Source organism: Solanum dulcamara, chromosome 11 (genome assembly GCF_947179165.1).
Source record: "Solanum dulcamara chromosome 11, daSolDulc1.2, whole genome shotgun sequence".
Classification (NCBI taxonomy): Eukaryota; Viridiplantae; Streptophyta; class Magnoliopsida; order Solanales; family Solanaceae; genus Solanum; species Solanum dulcamara.
This window is the reverse complement of record NC_077247.1, coordinates 44,966,417-44,983,811: the sequence shown is the minus strand read 5'-3', so window position 1 is coordinate 44,983,811 and position 17,395 is coordinate 44,966,417. Positions and strand designations below refer to the sequence as shown.

At 34.0% G+C, this 17,395-nt stretch overlaps 2 protein-coding genes across 2 annotated transcripts; both read right to left on the bottom strand.

Annotated features, from left to right (window-relative positions):
* Nucleotides 1–384: 384 nt before the first annotated feature.
* LOC129874330 (coatomer subunit zeta-2-like) lies at nt 385–4,667 on the bottom strand. The gene is made up of 6 exons (XM_055949590.1): nt 4,531–4,667; nt 3,457–3,616; nt 2,756–2,903; nt 2,584–2,661; nt 915–999; nt 385–793 (listed from the first exon to the last, which is right to left on the bottom strand). The coding sequence occupies exons 1-6, from the start codon at nt 4,531–4,533 to the stop codon at nt 734–736; spliced, it is 534 nt and encodes a 177-aa protein (XP_055805565.1). The 5' UTR covers nt 4,534–4,667; the 3' UTR covers nt 385–733.
* Nucleotides 4,668–11,584: 6,917 nt separating this feature from the next.
* LOC129874144 (probable methyltransferase At1g29790) lies at nt 11,585–15,203 on the bottom strand. Its single transcript, XM_055949387.1, has 2 exons — nt 13,775–15,203; nt 11,585–12,041 (listed from the first exon to the last, which is right to left on the bottom strand). Exon 1 carries the CDS (start codon nt 14,907–14,909, stop codon nt 13,788–13,790), a length of 1,122 nt encoding a protein of 373 aa, XP_055805362.1. The 5' UTR covers nt 14,910–15,203; the 3' UTR covers nt 11,585–12,041; nt 13,775–13,787.
* Nucleotides 15,204–17,395: the final 2,192 nt, after the last annotated feature.

Genomic DNA, 17,395 nt, shown 5'->3' with positions numbered 1-17,395 from the left:
TGGCATTGATTTGTCGTCTGTCTCTTTATATTTACATTAATAATAACAATCAACAACTTGAGAGCCCTGGCGCTTGGATGTGTTAAGAAACTTGTTATGTTTAACCGTTTCTTGCATCAATGATAAATCAACAATATCTCAGAAAATTGTTGTGTTAAATGAAGCAAACTTTTGGTTTCTTCTAACATTAAAACTGTAGACTTCGACAAAACAAGGACATCCCAAGAAACTCAAAGGACGACCACAAGCTCGGAGCTTGAGGACATAGAATTCAACTTATTGAAAGGTAGTTGGATTTTATCTAATGGGATTTCAAGATTGACTGTCAAATAAGCTTAATGGAGTTGAGGTGTTATAACATCACTTTGCAGGTGACACAAGAGATGAACAAAAATAATTAACTGCATTGAGGGCACATTACTATTGTTAATTATTATAGTAAGGGGAGGACCAAGAAAATAAAATCATGAAAAGTCTAAGACACTATATGAGGCCAAAATCCACATTGCAAACGAGTTCTTTCCCCCTGCTCTATGGTCGAATCAAGTTTGCATTACATGATCTACATCTTAGTGGATCCAACAAAATCCAAACATGTAGAAACAACACACTCTGCGTAAGTTGAAACTTTTTTTTTTCTCCAAAACACATTCAACTCGATGCTCATCAATTAGTTCATTCAGAAGGAAAGAAAATCAGTACTTGCAAGACCTTGGTTTCCCTTCCTTACAAATCATTTGAGAAGAGATCTTGCCAAGTGTTCTCGTGCAGTTGCCAATGCTTGACTTATAGTCTGTAGAAAACCACAAAGGTCGTGTAGTGAAAAATGAGTTAATTGGACGGGCATGGTAGTTACTGAAGCAACTATTCCATCAGTTTGAAGGACCAAAGCATCAGGAAAGAGCAATATTTACCTGCTCTGACAAAGGTGCCCCAGAATCCACGCTATTGCTTGCCACTTTCCCAGCAATAACATTTGCATCCGTTTCAAGAACAATTCTACAGAGACAAGAAAGTGAAATGGAGGATCTTCATAAGATTGTAAGCTAATCAGAAGTAGTTTCAAATTCTTCATCAGCTTAGTTCCATAAAACTGAAATTGAGAGCAAGATTGAATGCCCTCTTTCTTTTCCATTCTCTTTCTCCACTTCAATTCTCAAGGTCAAACACTCTAATATGTAATAAACACGGTTAATCAAAAAGGGTATGAACTCCTAATGCTCTACCGTGGAAGTTGGGAACTGGGATGGATGAAGAAGTGGACGTTGAGGATGTGTTTGGTATGGAGGAAAAAATGTTTTCCAATTTTCCCATGTTTGGTTTGGTCAAAATGATTTGGAAAACATTTCTCTGAGAAAACAAGTTCATTCAAAATCAGTAAAATAACCCTTGGCTCAAAAAGGAGCAATCAAAGAGGGATAGAAAGAAAAACAACGACAACAATATAGCAAGATAAACAATGCAATCAAAGTAACAAAAAGTAGTAAAAATGAAAAATAAGATACTACGCAAATACTAGGTAAGACTACTAAATAAAGAAAAGATAGGAAGAGGAGATTAGCTCCCTGCTTCTCCCTCATAAAAATACTACAACACACGGCTACCTACTATCCTTCTCCACCCCATAGTGTTTTCCTATATTTTCCATACTCATTGTACTTTCCAAAATTGCATGTAAATGCTCTTGAGACAAAAAATATTTTGTTTACCTACCGAATACCATAAAATAAGTAAGAAACCCACTTATTTTTCAATAAAATATTTTCTATGGAAAACATTGTTCGGCATATCAAACACATCCACAATCTAAAGTAACAGGAAAGCCAAACTACTTGACTAAGATCAATGAACATACACCGTCAAAGGAAAAAGCCACTCAACCCAACTCCGACGAGGCCACTTCTCATAAAAGTGAAGTCACTAACATAAAAAAAGGGTAGCAAATACAGTGACTGTCCAGAATAAGGTCTGTGATATAATACCATCTATATCTGACTCAAAATGTTAACAGCTAAGCTGATGAGAGCTCTTTATAGCTTGTAAAAGAAACATATGTGCATAAGAAATAGGTCAATGCTATAGGCTTAATAATTGATGTTCTCTTTCTTTCTTTTTTTGGGGTGGGGGGGTCGCTAAGCAGCAATCTTTTAGCCTTCAGCCTGCAAGTACTAATTGAGCACAAAGGAAAAAATACCTATAAGCAAACAATAGATGTAGATATTCTGGACGTAATGCTTAAGCAGTGTCCTATGATTCTTTTGATCAGAAGTCTTGTGTTAATCAGTCTCCAGTAAAGAAAAAATGTCTTGTTAACTACACATTTGCCTTCTAGTTTTCCCCTATTTGTGGCAAATTAAATTCAAATATTGATTTTAAATATGGTTCAGAAAGTTAGATAAGCTTTTGAAACTCCAATTCTCTATAACTACAGAAATAAAATAAAATAAAGGTTTCTGGCATGCTATATTTGTACAAACATCGAGTAAAAGTTGCAGGAAAACAGTAAGAGAAAGCAAGATTAAACGAGAATTTTATAATTCAGAATTTGAAATAAATAAAATAATCATGGTAAGGTGCACTTACCCGCCATCAACAATCTCATCAAGACACAAAAGAATAAGGTCCAAATTTTCAAGTGACTCTTTCTTTTCTACATTGCCCCTAAAAGAAAGGCATTCGCAGCAAGATGAGTACATGAAGATGGAAATATCAAGGGATGCATATTGAAAAGGAAAAGACTGCTCTTGTAGACAACCTAAGAAGAATACCAACAGCATCAAAGAATCCTTGGAGCACACTGGCAAGGATTATTTCATTTTCATTGTCACTCCCAGTAACAAAGAAATGAAGATCTTGGGCAAACTTGTAGACAACAATATAATTATCAAACATTGTTATCTCCGCTGCAGAAGAAGTTAAAAGAGAGATCAGATAGATGAAGGTTGGCTTTCCGATCACAAATTTTAGTTTCAGCAGAAGAACCAATATGTAGCAGGACAGCTTAAGCACAACAGTCCGATTTAGTCACTGGCATAAAGACAATTCTCAAGATGTAACAAGTAATTGCTGACCAGGAGTCCAAATTCATATGACCTGGAGATAAACAACTCAAGAAGAGAACATGCAAGCAAACAACACAAAACCAAGTCTTTTAAGATTATTATTATCAACCTACCCACTACTGATCATGGTTCCTATTTTGGTAAATTAGCAAAACTTCTAATAGCTTGTCTTTGTTTTTGGCTCTTGATTTAAGACAATACCACCAGAGTTTAATAAAATTCTATGTTTGCAGATACTGGTAAGGTATAATGCATAAGATGGTATCACAAACAACTCTAATGCAGAATGGGCGTCCGTATGAATTTTGCTTCCTTTGCATGTTGAAAGGGAGATATTTGGAAAGAGCACGACCAAATATAAATAATTAAATCAATAGTTAAAGAGAGATCATACCTTCTGCCCTAGCATTAGTCTTTTGAGTCTTGGCAAACACAGCCTTCTCAAAAGCTTCCTTTGCAGTATTTGTTGGCCAATCATCTGAGTAGTAGTTTACAGCAACACGCTTTCCTTCGGAATCTAGAAGCAGAATGTTCTTAATTGCAGGGCAGGACTCCTGCAAAAAGAATTTGAAAGATATTATAGCAGGATCTGTCTACACGTGCATATATGATTTTAAAAAGGGATGAATTTCTTTTCCCACTTTATAGAGAAATAGGTTAAAAGCTATATTGACACATTTGAGACACATGGAAGTCATCCATGAATTGCTTATGGTTCTATCTATCAATGGTTCAAATTTAACCATAGTCCCAAAATTCCAAGATACACCCACTGTTACATATTCTCCTTCTAGTTTTCTGTTAAAGCACAAGTGTAACATAAATCATATTCCAAACCAAGCACAACTGCAACATAAAAGAAGCTGCCTTCCCTTTTTCATGCCCTACACAACTGATCGATGTCGACCAGCAACTACCTTCACTCCGATTATGTCCAACTCCAAATCATGTGCCAAGCAAAAAAATTCAAACACCTTACTCCAGAAGTTTGCTCAGTGGCCCTTTCCCTTTATTCTCTTAATCCCTAACTAGTGCTATATATAGTATAAGTAATCCTACTTGTCCACATAAAAATATGTTTCCTCTTCCTTTTGTTAATTCTTAAGTTTTTTTCCCCATTGTAGGAGACTTACAGATGCTAGATCTGATTGATATACCCACCCATTTTCATCTCCATGTAACAAACTCTAGAAAAACGTCGACAATCAAAGAGATCAGAACAAAACACTAGGCCAACTATTCCAATTTAACTAAAACAAAAAACCCGAAAATGCATAAATTTTTCTATACAAGTGATAACTTCAACCATACAATACTAGATCACTGATTAGAAAAAATGAGCTTGTTTTGGTCAAAAAAAAAAAGGAAGCATATTAAAAAAAAAAAGTTAAAAAGTTAAAAAGTTTTGCTTTACTTGAAAACAAAAGAGAATTACAAAAAGGGGTTAAGGGAAAGAGGGAGAGCTGACCATTGTGAGTGAAAAGAGCTCTGAATTTACGTTGAAAATGGCGGATCGTTCGACCTACGGACACACCAGAATCGCAAGCCGTAGAGAAAGGAGGAGGAGCCCAATTTGTTACGTTACACCTATGACATTTTGAGATTATTGATATCTTTACTGTTAAATTAAATTATTTTTTACTCTTTTCGTTCATTTTTATTCATCTAATATACTAAAAATAAATGTTAGATCATTTGGTGTGAAATATAATATTAAATAGTCTCAAAATTAAATTATAGTGCTACTTAATTTATTATTTAGTTGGATATTTTAAGATTATTCATATCTTTACTGTTAAATTAAATTATATTTTACTCTTTTCGTTCATTTTTATTCATCTAATGTACTAAAAATAAAAGTTAGATCGTTTGGTGTGAAGGATAACATTAAATAGTCTCGAAATTAAATTATAATGCTACTTAATTTATTATTTAGTTGGCAAGTTCGAAATAACTTATCCCAAAATTAATAATTAATATCAGGATAAGTTATCCCTCCTCTTAAGTGATATAGTATTTTCGGGATAACTTATCCCGAGATAAAATAGCAAAAATGACAAAAATATATCTTTAAATCATTTTTATACATCACTTTTCACATTCATGTATATTCATATTTGTTAAAATTGACAAGATTCTAGATAATTTTAATGTAGCAATTTGGTTGGTGAAAGTTTGGTAAATTTTGACATTTTGACAAAATGTGATGTCATGGATGACATCAAAGGCAAGAATTTATTCATATAAATAGGTAGCTCTTGTTTCATTTGAAACACACCTCAAAAATATTTCTCTCTTGTCTTCTCATATTCTAAGGCATTTGTAAAATACATTAGAAGAGTATAGAATTGATAGAGTAATCCTCTTAGTTGTATTTGGGATCTCTCCCCTTTCTTTGTTAATATAAAGACAGTTGTTCTCTAGTGGACGTAGGATCATTCTGATTCGAACCACGTTAAATATTATTGTTTTTCTTTGTTCTTTATATTTTTCACGTTTCCTCTAACAATTGGTATCAGAGCCAAGGTTCTGTCTGAGTATGCTCTGTGGTTGCAGTACAATCTGAACTTCCACATCAGAAAAGAATTACTTTGATTTTCTGTATTTCCAAATACTTTGTAGCAGAAGAGGAAGAACAAGTAAAAATTAGTTCCATGAAGTTTGAAATTGATAGATTTAGTGGGTACAACAACGTCAATAACTAAAAAATTTAGATGATGGCGTTACTGCGGAGGAAAGGTTCAATCTATGCTATTGACCGAAAGTATCCCGAGAACACATCGATTTCCGATAAGGCAAAGATTGAAAGAGATGCATTGAGTGTAATCCAACTATCTATTACACCTAACGTGCTTTGTGAAGTGAGTATTAGTACCGAGGAGACGGCCAAACAGTTATGGGATAGGTTGAAAGGGCTTTATCAGAACCGATCGATTACAATAAAGATTTTCTTACAACGGCGTCTTCACACATTTAAGATGGAGTCAGGTTATCACGAGCCTATTTTCAATGGCTCATGGGACAACCAAAACAACCTGCACAGCTTGCTAAGGCTCAGTCCTAACAACAATACAGCACACAGGTGCAAGAACAAAAACGCCCCTAAAATAGTCCACACAAATAACCACAAAGATAGAACAATATAAGAAAGCTTTTGAGAGGCAAGTGTCAATTTTCTTATGATATATTTCAAGTGTTAACTTATAAATGATGTTGTCCAAATGGACTTATACAATCTGAAAATAAGCTACAACAAAAGGAATGAAGGTCCCAAGAGAAAATGCTAAATATGCTATCTTTACACAAGTACAAAGGTTGGTGAAAAAATCTAGTCAAAGATTACTATAAAAGGCAAAAAGGATACGGCCCATTTCAGCTTTGGTGCAGCCTTTTGAAACCCTTTTTTGACAAGCTTGGGCATTAATTGACCTTCAAGCATCTTCAAGTTATCTCCCAAGGTTGGCATAATATTGAAACTGCGTTCGAAGCTTGTTGAGGCGCGATATGGATCTGCCCAACTCTTAAAAATGCTAGAATTTAATATAATCTCTTGCGGGGCGGCACACAAGTACTTTATTGCAAGACCATCTAGATGCATTCAATAAACTTGTGATGAACTTACAGATTGCTGGAATTAAGAAGGATAAGGAGACACTTGCATGTGCTTTGCTATTTTCATTGACTTCAAAATATCGTGATATTAAAAATTCAATGATGTATAGAAAGACGTCTATCACTCTTGAGCAAGTGCGGCAAATACTTAACTCTTGTAATGTGCGGAGGCATTTTGAAGAAGACAAAGATGATAAAGTTAGTGGGTTCTTTGTAAGAGGTCATACTAGCCAACATAAAAGGAGTAAATCAAAGCACAAATCAAAATCTCGTGTGAACAAGAAGAATACGGAGTGTTGGGGCTGTCACAAGAAGGGACACTTTGAACGAGATTATCCTATGTCAAAGTTTAAAGAAAAGGAGAGTGCATCCATTGTTGATGAGGTACATAATTTTGATGATGAATATGTACTAACAACATCATTGCAATAGTGGAGTCTATGCCAACAAATGGGTGTTAGACTCTGATTGTACTCTGCATATGACATTTCGAAGAGATTGGTTCAGCAGCTATGAGAAAAGTGGAGGAACTGTAGTAATGGGCAATAATACAACTTGTAAAATAGTTTGCATTGATTCAAATTGGGTTCGCTGCCATGATGAAATCGTGAGGACTATTACAAAAGTCCGTCATGTTCTTGATCTGAAAAAGAATTTGATATCCCTGGAATATTCTATACAATCAAGGCTACAAGTACTTGAGCTAGGAAGGTACAATGAAGGTGGCTAAAGGTTCTTTAGTCATGCTGAAGGCCAAGCTGGAGGATGACCTCTACACACTAGCAGGAAGCACCATTGTTGGCTCTGTTAACGCATCTACAGTGCAACAGTTATCTAATAATGATAAGGAAAGATTATGGCATATGAGACTAGGCCATATGAGCGCAGAGGACTGGAGATGTTGAGCAAACGCAACCTTTTGAACAGTAAGAAGAGCAACACACTTGAATTTTGTAAGCATTGCGTCCTAGGAAAGCAGAAGAAGGTCAGTTTCAACACTAGCAAGCACAAGAAGGGATGAGTGCTAGACTACATCCATTCAGATTTATGGAGTCCATCTTAACTTCCATCGAAGGGAGGAAAAATATATCTTCTCTCATTCATTGATGATTTTTCACAAAAGATTTGGTTGCGCTTCTTGAAGGCAAAAAATGATGCTTTTGAAGCATTTAAAGAATGAAAGATTTTAGTTGAGAATCAAATGGAGAGAAAAATTAAATATCTTTGCACAGATAATGACTTGAATTTTTGCAGTGAAGAGTTCAATAATTTCTACAAGGTTCATGAGATCGTAAGACATAAGACTGTCAGGCATACACCACAACAGAATAAAGTTGCCGGGAGAATGAATAAAACTCTTCTTGAGAAGGCTCACTCTTATAAGCCAAAATGTCCAAAGTGTTTTGGACTGAAGCAATTCATATTGCTTCTTATATTGTCAATAGATATCCAGCATCAGCGATTGACTTTAAGACTCCGAATGAGGTATGGTCAGATGAGCCCTCTAATATTCATACCTGCGAATATTTGGGTGTTCGACTTACTATCATGTTAATGAAGGAAAGACTGAACCAAGGGCTAAAAAGGCTATATTCGTAAGGTATGTAGGTAGAGTAAAAGGGTACAAACTTTGGTATTTATCTTTACTCAAATTTGTAGTTAGTAAAGATGTTACCTTTGATGAATCCTCTATACTTGATCCTCGTAAAGTTTCTGTGGAGTTATCAAGAAACAAGAACAATGAGCAGGTGGAGCTACCGGTGGAGCATACCAAGGAAAAGGATCAAGAGACTCAAGTTGATAAGTCAAAAAATGCAAATTTTGAAGAACGTGCTATTAATAAATCATACACAATTGCAAAGGAAAAGAACAAAAGGCATATATGGAAACCGAAATGTATTATAGAGCAAGCAAATCTGATTGCATATGCGTTCGTAGCTGCAGAAGTTCCTTATGCTAGCGCAGTTGATAGCATTATGTATGCTATGGTGTGCACACGTCCAGATATTGCTCAATCTGTAAGTGTGATAAGTAGGTACATGGCCAATCCAGGAAAAAGACATTGGAAAGCTATCAAGTGGATACTGAGATATCTCAAAGGAGCTTCTGATATTGGCCTAACCTTTCGAAAAAGTGAAGGTATTTCAGTTCTCAGTTTTGTAGATTCTGACTATGCAGGGGATCTTGATAGAAGAAGGTCCACAACTAGATACATCTTTACTCTCGTTAGCAGTGTCGTTAGTTAAAAATTGACTTTACAATCGATTGTCGCTTTGTCAACAATAGAGGCAGAATATATGGCAGCAACAAAGGCAGTGAAAGAAGCTATCTGGTTAAAAGGTTTGGTGGCAGAATTGAGTTTGGTTCAGCTGGAATCAACTCAAAGATGTGATAGTCAAAGTGCTATTCATTTGATTAAAAATCAAAAATTTCATGAGGGCACCAAACATATTGATGTCAGATTCCATTTCATTCGAGATATAGTTGAAGAGGGAGATATCAAGATCGAGAAGGTTATCACAGACGATAAGCTGCAGACATGCTGACCAAGATAGTCCCGCTTGCTAAGTTTTCAAACTGTAAAGACTTGGCGGGAGTATGCCTCAACTGATGCAAACTCTGGGAGAACAACTACTAGGTGGAACTAGTATGTTCAACAAAGGTTTGATTCTTCTTGTTTCTTACAACGGAATTGCCCAGTAAGCTTTGAAATTTTTGCCGGAGTTGTTCATACGCATGCTCGAAAAGCAAACCATGGTGGAGATTGAAAGAGTTAAGGTTGAAGACACAATCTAAAGTTGCTGAAAGAAAGTTGAAAATGGAGAATCTTGCCAAGGTGGAGATTTGTTAAAATTGATAAGATTCTAGATAGTCTTAATGTAACAACTTGATTGGTGAAAGTTTGGTAAACTTGGTAGGTGAAAGTTTAGTAAACTTTGACATCTTGACAAAATGTGATGTCATGGATGACATCAAGGGCAAGAATTTAGTCTTATAAATAGGTAGCTCTTGATTCATTTGAAACACACCTCAAAAATATTTCTCTCTTGTCTTCTCATATTCTAAGACATTTGCAAAATACATTAGAAGAGTAGAGAATTGATAAAGCAATTCTCTTAGTTGTATTTGAAATCTCTCCCCTTTCTTTGTTAATATAAAGACAGTTGTTCTCTGGTGGACGTGGGATCATTTTGATTCGAACCACGTTAAATATTGTTGTTTTTCCTTATTTTTTATATTTTCACGTTTCTGCTAACAATATTATTTAAAATACTATGTATAAGAACATTTACAATCTTCTAATGGGTCGGGGAATCGGGCATCGGCCCTCTTGGATCCGGTAGGAGCTACTCCTTATTTTTATGATAATTTTTTATATTTTTTAATTAAAAAATTGGACTGTACAAATATAATTTTTATTTATTAATTTATTTGACTAATTCTTATGTTTATTTATGTTTTGATTTCGCTAAATTACATATTTTTAATTATGTATCTTTTCTAGTCACTTGAAAGCTTGTATTTTATATATCAACTAAAATGAAAACTTTAATTTTACAATTTAAAAGTGATATGTGGTTAAATGAAGTGATATAAATAATAAATCCTCTTTTACTTTAACAAATTTAAGATGAAAGTTCTATTTTTAAGCTAAATAAGATGAATGTTTTATTTTTAAATACATATAGTATCATCATGAGAATGCACACACAAAAATATTTAAGTTAAATAAGATGAAACATTTATTTTTAAAAATGAATAACTAAAGTTTGCAAAAAGAAAATATAAAAAGCTAAATAAAGTGAAGGGTATTTTTCTACACAAACAACTTGTTCTTAAAATTTATGTAATGCACATTATTTTGAATAACAACAAACCAAATAATCAATAAGAGATAATACCAACATAATTTATCCTATCGTAAATAATCTCAGCATCACTTATCCCATTAAAATTAATCACATCATAACTTGCATTCAAATCAAACGACCCTTTTGTGTTTAATTTTTTTTATTAACTATGATCCTTTTCTAAAATATTAAATTATTATATTTAAAAAATAATACACTTAAATTATCATTCTATTTATTTATTGATGAGCCAAAATACTTCGGATAAAGGTTCAAATTTATCTCTTTGAAATTGACTTTAGTATAAAATTATGTTTTTTTATTTGGGTTGGAGGCTTGGAGCTCTGTCAGGGTTAATGCCGAGTATTAGCGGAGTATAATATAAGGTAAACTTAACATATTTCGTATAGTGTAATCAATATTAAAATAATATAGAAATTAGTGGTAGACAAATTTTATAGCGTTGATTGTAAAAAGATATTTCTATTAGCTACGATCAGTTGTTAAACAACTGATTAAAGATAAAATTTATAGCTAATTTCAATTTCTTTATAATAGTGAATTAACTTGGGGAAGAAAAATAAAAGCTCAAATAATAAATTCAAAGGGGAAAATATAAAAAAAATACTTCCCCTACTACATCAAATATCCTAATTTTACACATTACATTTTAGGGTCATTGATGTCTTTTCGTTTATCAAATCATCTCGCATTTGATTTTAGAAAGATCGGCTCCAAGTTTAAGGACTTGTGACTTAGAACACAAGTTTTAGTCAACCATGAGACGAACTAAATCTAATATTTAAATAGAAAAGGGTAGATGCTACTGGTTAATCCTAAAGGTTGGCTCAAAATGAATTTCTCAGTCATTAAAAAAAAGTTATTATTCTAACCTGATTTTCTTAGTCTTCTTAGCTTTGCAAGTGCAGTAAAAGAAATAAACTATGGCTTTGTTGAAATAAAATTGTGATTGTGAAGTGCAGCTTTTCAATACTTGGCACAGTACAAAAAAAAAAGGTTAAGAAATGGATATTAAAGCAGAAAGCCATTAAGCAATACTAGTTGAATGGCAGAGGGGATTGCAAATTCACTCTCACTTTTCTACAATTTAAAAAGCGCTAAGCTCCCGGTATGCATGGGTCCGGAGAAGGGCCGGACTATGAGGGTTTATTGTATGCAGCCTTCTCCTGCATTCATGCAATATCTTTACAATTATAATAATCATTTTCAAACTTGCAGCTCTGTTTTTTCTTACCAGATTTCCACTTGTATAGTTTCAAAATCAGTAAAGATTACACCAAAACTGACAAATGAATGAAGGGAAATAACTATCTATTAGAGCAGCTACTGTTGTTTGCTGCAGACTGTATATATGTGGTGCACAGTTTTCTATTGTTTGGATCCTTCTCCCCCCCCAAATGCAGACTACTCACATTCTCCGCCTTGAGAAGAAGAAAATATCTTGACACAACATAGCATTTGGCATCAAATAATTATGCGAATCTAGCAGAGTTATCTGCAAAATAACAACAACAAAAAAAGCTAAAATTTTAAAACAACCTCGAAAGGGATGGAGAGAGATAATCTACTTGAGCAGCTTTCAGAATGATTCAATCTGATAGCTAATCAGTCTAGAGACACAAATCATTTCCGGTCAAATTATTAGAAATAACGACTTGTGTTATAACAGTTAAATCAATGTTAGTTGGCTTCTGTTATCAATTAGTTTTTCGAACAAAGTGCATAGTAACACCACGTGACAGTTGTATATAGGGAATTTGTCAACAATCATTCAGGACGGCCTTCATTAAGGGTCTTAATGATCACTTTGAGTTGTATAATTCCTAGGACACCAATTGCACGAAGGTACTGTGTTTAATTGAATGGAATCTATCTCTAAATGGATTTAATTTTTGGATGGAAAAGGTCAAGTGCTTTGCAGATGACAAATTTTGTCAGCCTTCTGATGATCCAAAGTCCATTTTCATCAAAGAATAATTTTTGGAGAACAAAGATCAACAATTGACTCCAAAATCTATTGGTTACTTCTAATATGCATGCAAATTGTCTCTCTCTCTCTCTCTCTCTCTCTCTATATATATATATATATATATATATATATATAAAGAGGTAATGGGTAGATTTTGGAGATAATTCATGAATCTTATCACCTCTAGAAATAGTTTATAGATGAAAACAGAATTTGAACTCTCAAAACATCTGAAAAAATTATGTTTATGCCAAATGGCTTCTTGTTGACATAAAATTTACAATGTTGAGGGAAGTTAACATTTTTGCAGATACAGGACCCTTATAAATTAGGTACCAAAAGAGCAATTGAATCAACAAATGATGTAAACCTCTGCTAGAGTTAAAAGGGCTGCACATAACAGACAAGACACGGATCTGTTATTGAGAATCACATTTAAGAGGATCATCTTGAGAGAATAGTGCAACAGGAAACTAGACAGATTCTTTTTTTTGAGTAAGGTAACTTTGGAAACTAGATAGATTCTGGAATGACAAGAGTGTAAATTGAAAGAACGGCAAACATAGATATCACCGCCAGACTTTGGATAATATGGAGCTCTGACAAGACGGAAACATAGTACAAACCTGAAATATTCCACTTCAAGCAGCCAGTCTCCCCATCTAAGGCTAAGTGCATCAGAAATGCGCTAGAGAGGTAACAGTTCTTACTGGAAAAAAGGCTTTTACTACGAAGGATCTCTACTTAATGGATAATCAAGTGAATTGAGAAACAAATCTGTAGCTGACTCATCTTAAAACAACTGAAAACCGGATAATTAAGTAAGTTAGTTAGCCTCAGAAGGTATGAAGAATTCAACAGTATTTACTTTGGATCAACTAAAGTTCCCCAAGACATGGAAAATATGAAATCTGCTCTTTCAAATTCAAGCTACAATTGTTATTAAAAACAATTGGGAGTGAAGCAAAACCATTAATTTCTTCTTGCAAATACAAAATGTGCACCGGAAAAGATGCATATTTACAACAAATGTTACATAAAGACAGAAAGCTTTGAACTCGCATTACTTGAACATAATTGAGCTCCTCAGCGTCAAGCGAGAAGATTTTGATTATGTATGTTGATGCTTTCACTAGTTAAGTGCCAAGCCAAAAGTAATAGGAGTACTAAACTACTTTAGATCTATCACTACTAGCAACAATTCTAACTCCACCCACTAAAACAATATATGATCTCATTTTCAGAGACAAAGAGGGTACCTGGACTAGATGCTCATCTCGAAAGCGGCTTCTGAAGAAGAGCTGTCAAATAAACTTCTCCATTCTTCACACCACTAGCATCATTCTTAATTTCTACTGCCCACTTCACCTTCTTGTAGTTCAATTTCCAGATCAAGGGTTGAAAAACCTTGTCAAGATCCGCTTTTTTACTAAAGAAATGGTCCAACCAGAGGTATCCACCAGCCCTCAACACTCTATCAACATCAAAAAGCAAGAACTCCATCATAGTCACTGGAATCCACCTATTCACAGCATGGCCACATCTCACAAGATCCAGCACCCCATCAAACACTGGCAGCCTCTGCTGCAAAGGCACATGTAAAGGCACCAATCCCCTAAGTGCCACAGTCTCACTATAAGGGGCACCAAGATTCATTGTTGTAGTCACAACAGTCACATTATGCAGCTTCATTTGTGCTGCAAAAGTCCCTGTACCACCCCCAATATCAAGTGCCAGCCTAATAACACTTTTTGAGGTCTTAGTGAGCTGAAGAAACTGTGGAATTGGGAGATCTAGATCTGATTTATAATCCAAGTATCTTGATTGCTCAACTTTCATATCAAATCCCATGTTGAAATTAGACCGAGACAAACAAGAAAAGCTCTTGCAAGTGTAACTGTTCCACAACAAAGCCTTTTCAGGGATTGCAGAAAATGGGGTTTTAGGCAGAGAAGTCGGGATACTAGAAGGGGTTCTTGAAAAACAGCGCCTCCTTGGAAGAGGGTGACACCCTCTAAGGATAAGAGACTCAGCTACTGAAGAATCTGAGGGGCAAAGACTAAAGGGTGTGTAGTTCATGTACTGATGAAGTAAATCAGGATTGTCTTTACAAGAAGAAGCAATAGGTGATAAATGAGTGTAAAGAAGGAGATCAGAAGGGATAGTAACTGTAGATTTCTTGGCTTTAGCAGATGGAGGAGCTGGAGGCTGGAGACGCGTGAGGTGGTTAATGGTGGCGCGTATGGTCTGAAGCTGATGAAGAAGGTGGTCAGGAACAGGTGGAGCAACAGGGGGCTTGGATTGGATATTGGAAGAGAGATGATACAAAGAAAGAATGTTGGTAGCCACCATAACTACCAATAGAAGCAAATTTAGACCCATTGTGAACCCCATTTTTTTGTGCTCCTGCAAAATTTTCTTGATTGCTGATACACTTTAAAGAGTGTAAAAGTTCAAGAAATGCATAAAGTTTTGTGCTTTATATTACTGCTACTACTATTACTACCGACTCATCACTCATCAGAGAGGGATTTACATTAAATGTAAAAATTTGTATTTAGATCTATGAAGAAAGACGACTTTTTGATGTCTGAATTTCAGGGTGATTTTCTCTTTTACCTAGTAATAAATATGTGAATGTTTTGTTTGATCTGAGATGTGAGTGGGCAGTTGCTGTGTGGACTTGCATTTCTCAGTCAATTTGTTTACTTGTTTTACTTCTTCTGTGTTTTTGTGCTATAGTACTCCCTCCTTTATTTTTTACCAGTGAGTTGTTATATCTACTGCTTTATCGAAATTTAAATTATATGAATTTTAATTAATAATATTTTTTTATTATATAATATGAAAAAAATATAATTTATAATATTTTTGATATTTAAAAATGAAATATTAAATTAAAGGGGGTGGGTAATATTTTACTTGTTCATGTGGTTTGGTGAATCTTAGATGTGTTGTGTTATTATAAAATGATCAAGTGGAGTTTTGGAGGCACGTGAACATGGGATTCTTTTGATTTCTAGTTCACATTATTGCTTGCTCCTTTCATTTTTAGCTTATGGTTTTTTGAACCGTATGCATCAAAAGCGCATGCAGTTCCTAAGGGATACAATTTTATTTTAATCAATCGATTTTGTTAAAAAATATTATATTTTTTAGGTTAAGGAATTAGTTTCGAGCTTTCGAATCAACTTATTAATCTTATGATATATCTCAGTATGGAGGATGAGACCAAATAGTTATATTTGTTTGTAAACTCTTCTAGGGGCTGAGTAATATCTGGAATTGCCATTGATGATAATATTCAATTTGTACGACAATGTCTTTTGTTTCATTTCTTCTGGAACAATCATAAACTCTTTTTTGATTATGGATCTACTACCAGAAATTCAATGAATAATCTCAGCATTCAATGTGTATTCATGAATAATCTCATTTTTCAATTATTCAATTATTTCATTTTACCAAGTTCAATATTAGCCAGATTAGTCAACTTGTTTTGGCTCAGATTGTTGAAATATTTTCTAGAGTGATTTTTTTTTCAAACCCCAAAATAATTCATAGTCGTTGTAATCTTTACAATAATCTTTATTTTTTTGGATGCGCGTTGAGTAATTCTTCATTTTTTAATATCATGTAAATCACACAAGAGATGTAAACCATATTAGACTAGTCCTACGCGACATACTCAACTTAAAAAGGCATTGAGGGAGCGAACGATGCTGATCATTCGTGTGGATGACACCGCCCTCCAAATCAACTGAGCTATTCTGGAGGATTTCTAGAATAACTTTGTTAAGAAATTTTATATTCTTTTTCAATATATTTAAGTTTTCTAGTCTTCAAATGTGGATAACATGAATTTTTATATCTTGATTTAAAGTGTTATTAGGGGCACACAAAGAGTATCCCATGAACATGACATTAAAGAGGCAAGATATATACTAACATTTAAGAATTTGAGATTGTAAAGGAGGTGAACACAATAGTAAAGAGTAGTAGAGATGGACAACACATAAATAAATATATTTAAGTACAAGTTTTTTAAAATTTGAAACCAATCTATTATGTCTTCTTGGAAATTAATTTATGTTAAATGTTTAATTAGCCAAGAGCCCGTTTGGATTGGCTTTAAGTTGGTCAAAACCAACTTAAAGCCCCTTTTTAGCTTTTGAACGTGTTTGCCTAATGCTGACTTTAAGCCATAAAGTTCTTAAAGTCAGTCAGAAATGAAAAGTTAGGATTCCTAACTTTTTTTTCCAAAGTGCTTAAAGTCATTTTCTTTGACCATGGAAATTACTTTTATATTCTTTATATTTTAACTAAATTCTCAAACTACCTTTTTTTATTCTTTTAACCCTAAAATTCACATCATAAGCACTTTTATCCAAACACTCAACTGCTTATTTATAAAAATAACTTTCAGCACTTCAAAGTTCTAAAAGCACTTTATACATAAAAGTTACTTTTTTTAAGCCAGTCCAAACGGGCTCCAAGTTCAATTTAAGTTATAACTAAACAAATAAATAATATCGTTCAATCACATTTGATTTCAATTATCATTATTAGAAATTGGACGGTTCCAAAATCGTTGCCATAAAACTGGTATTGCAACGGTTACACCCGTTACCCAAAATAAATCACGATATTGGTATATCATATATTCCAAACCGTTGCAATTAAGAAAGAACTGTTACCATAGATCTTGTATTGCAACGGTTGTGACCAAATGTTGCGATAGACTAGATATAGCAACGATGTGTATATTTATGGCTACGTTCCTTATTTTCCCCCAAATTTTACTAAACCTCCAAAACATATATACAAATATAATATTTTACTTTTCCCCAAAATAACATATACAAAAAGAATACACTTCC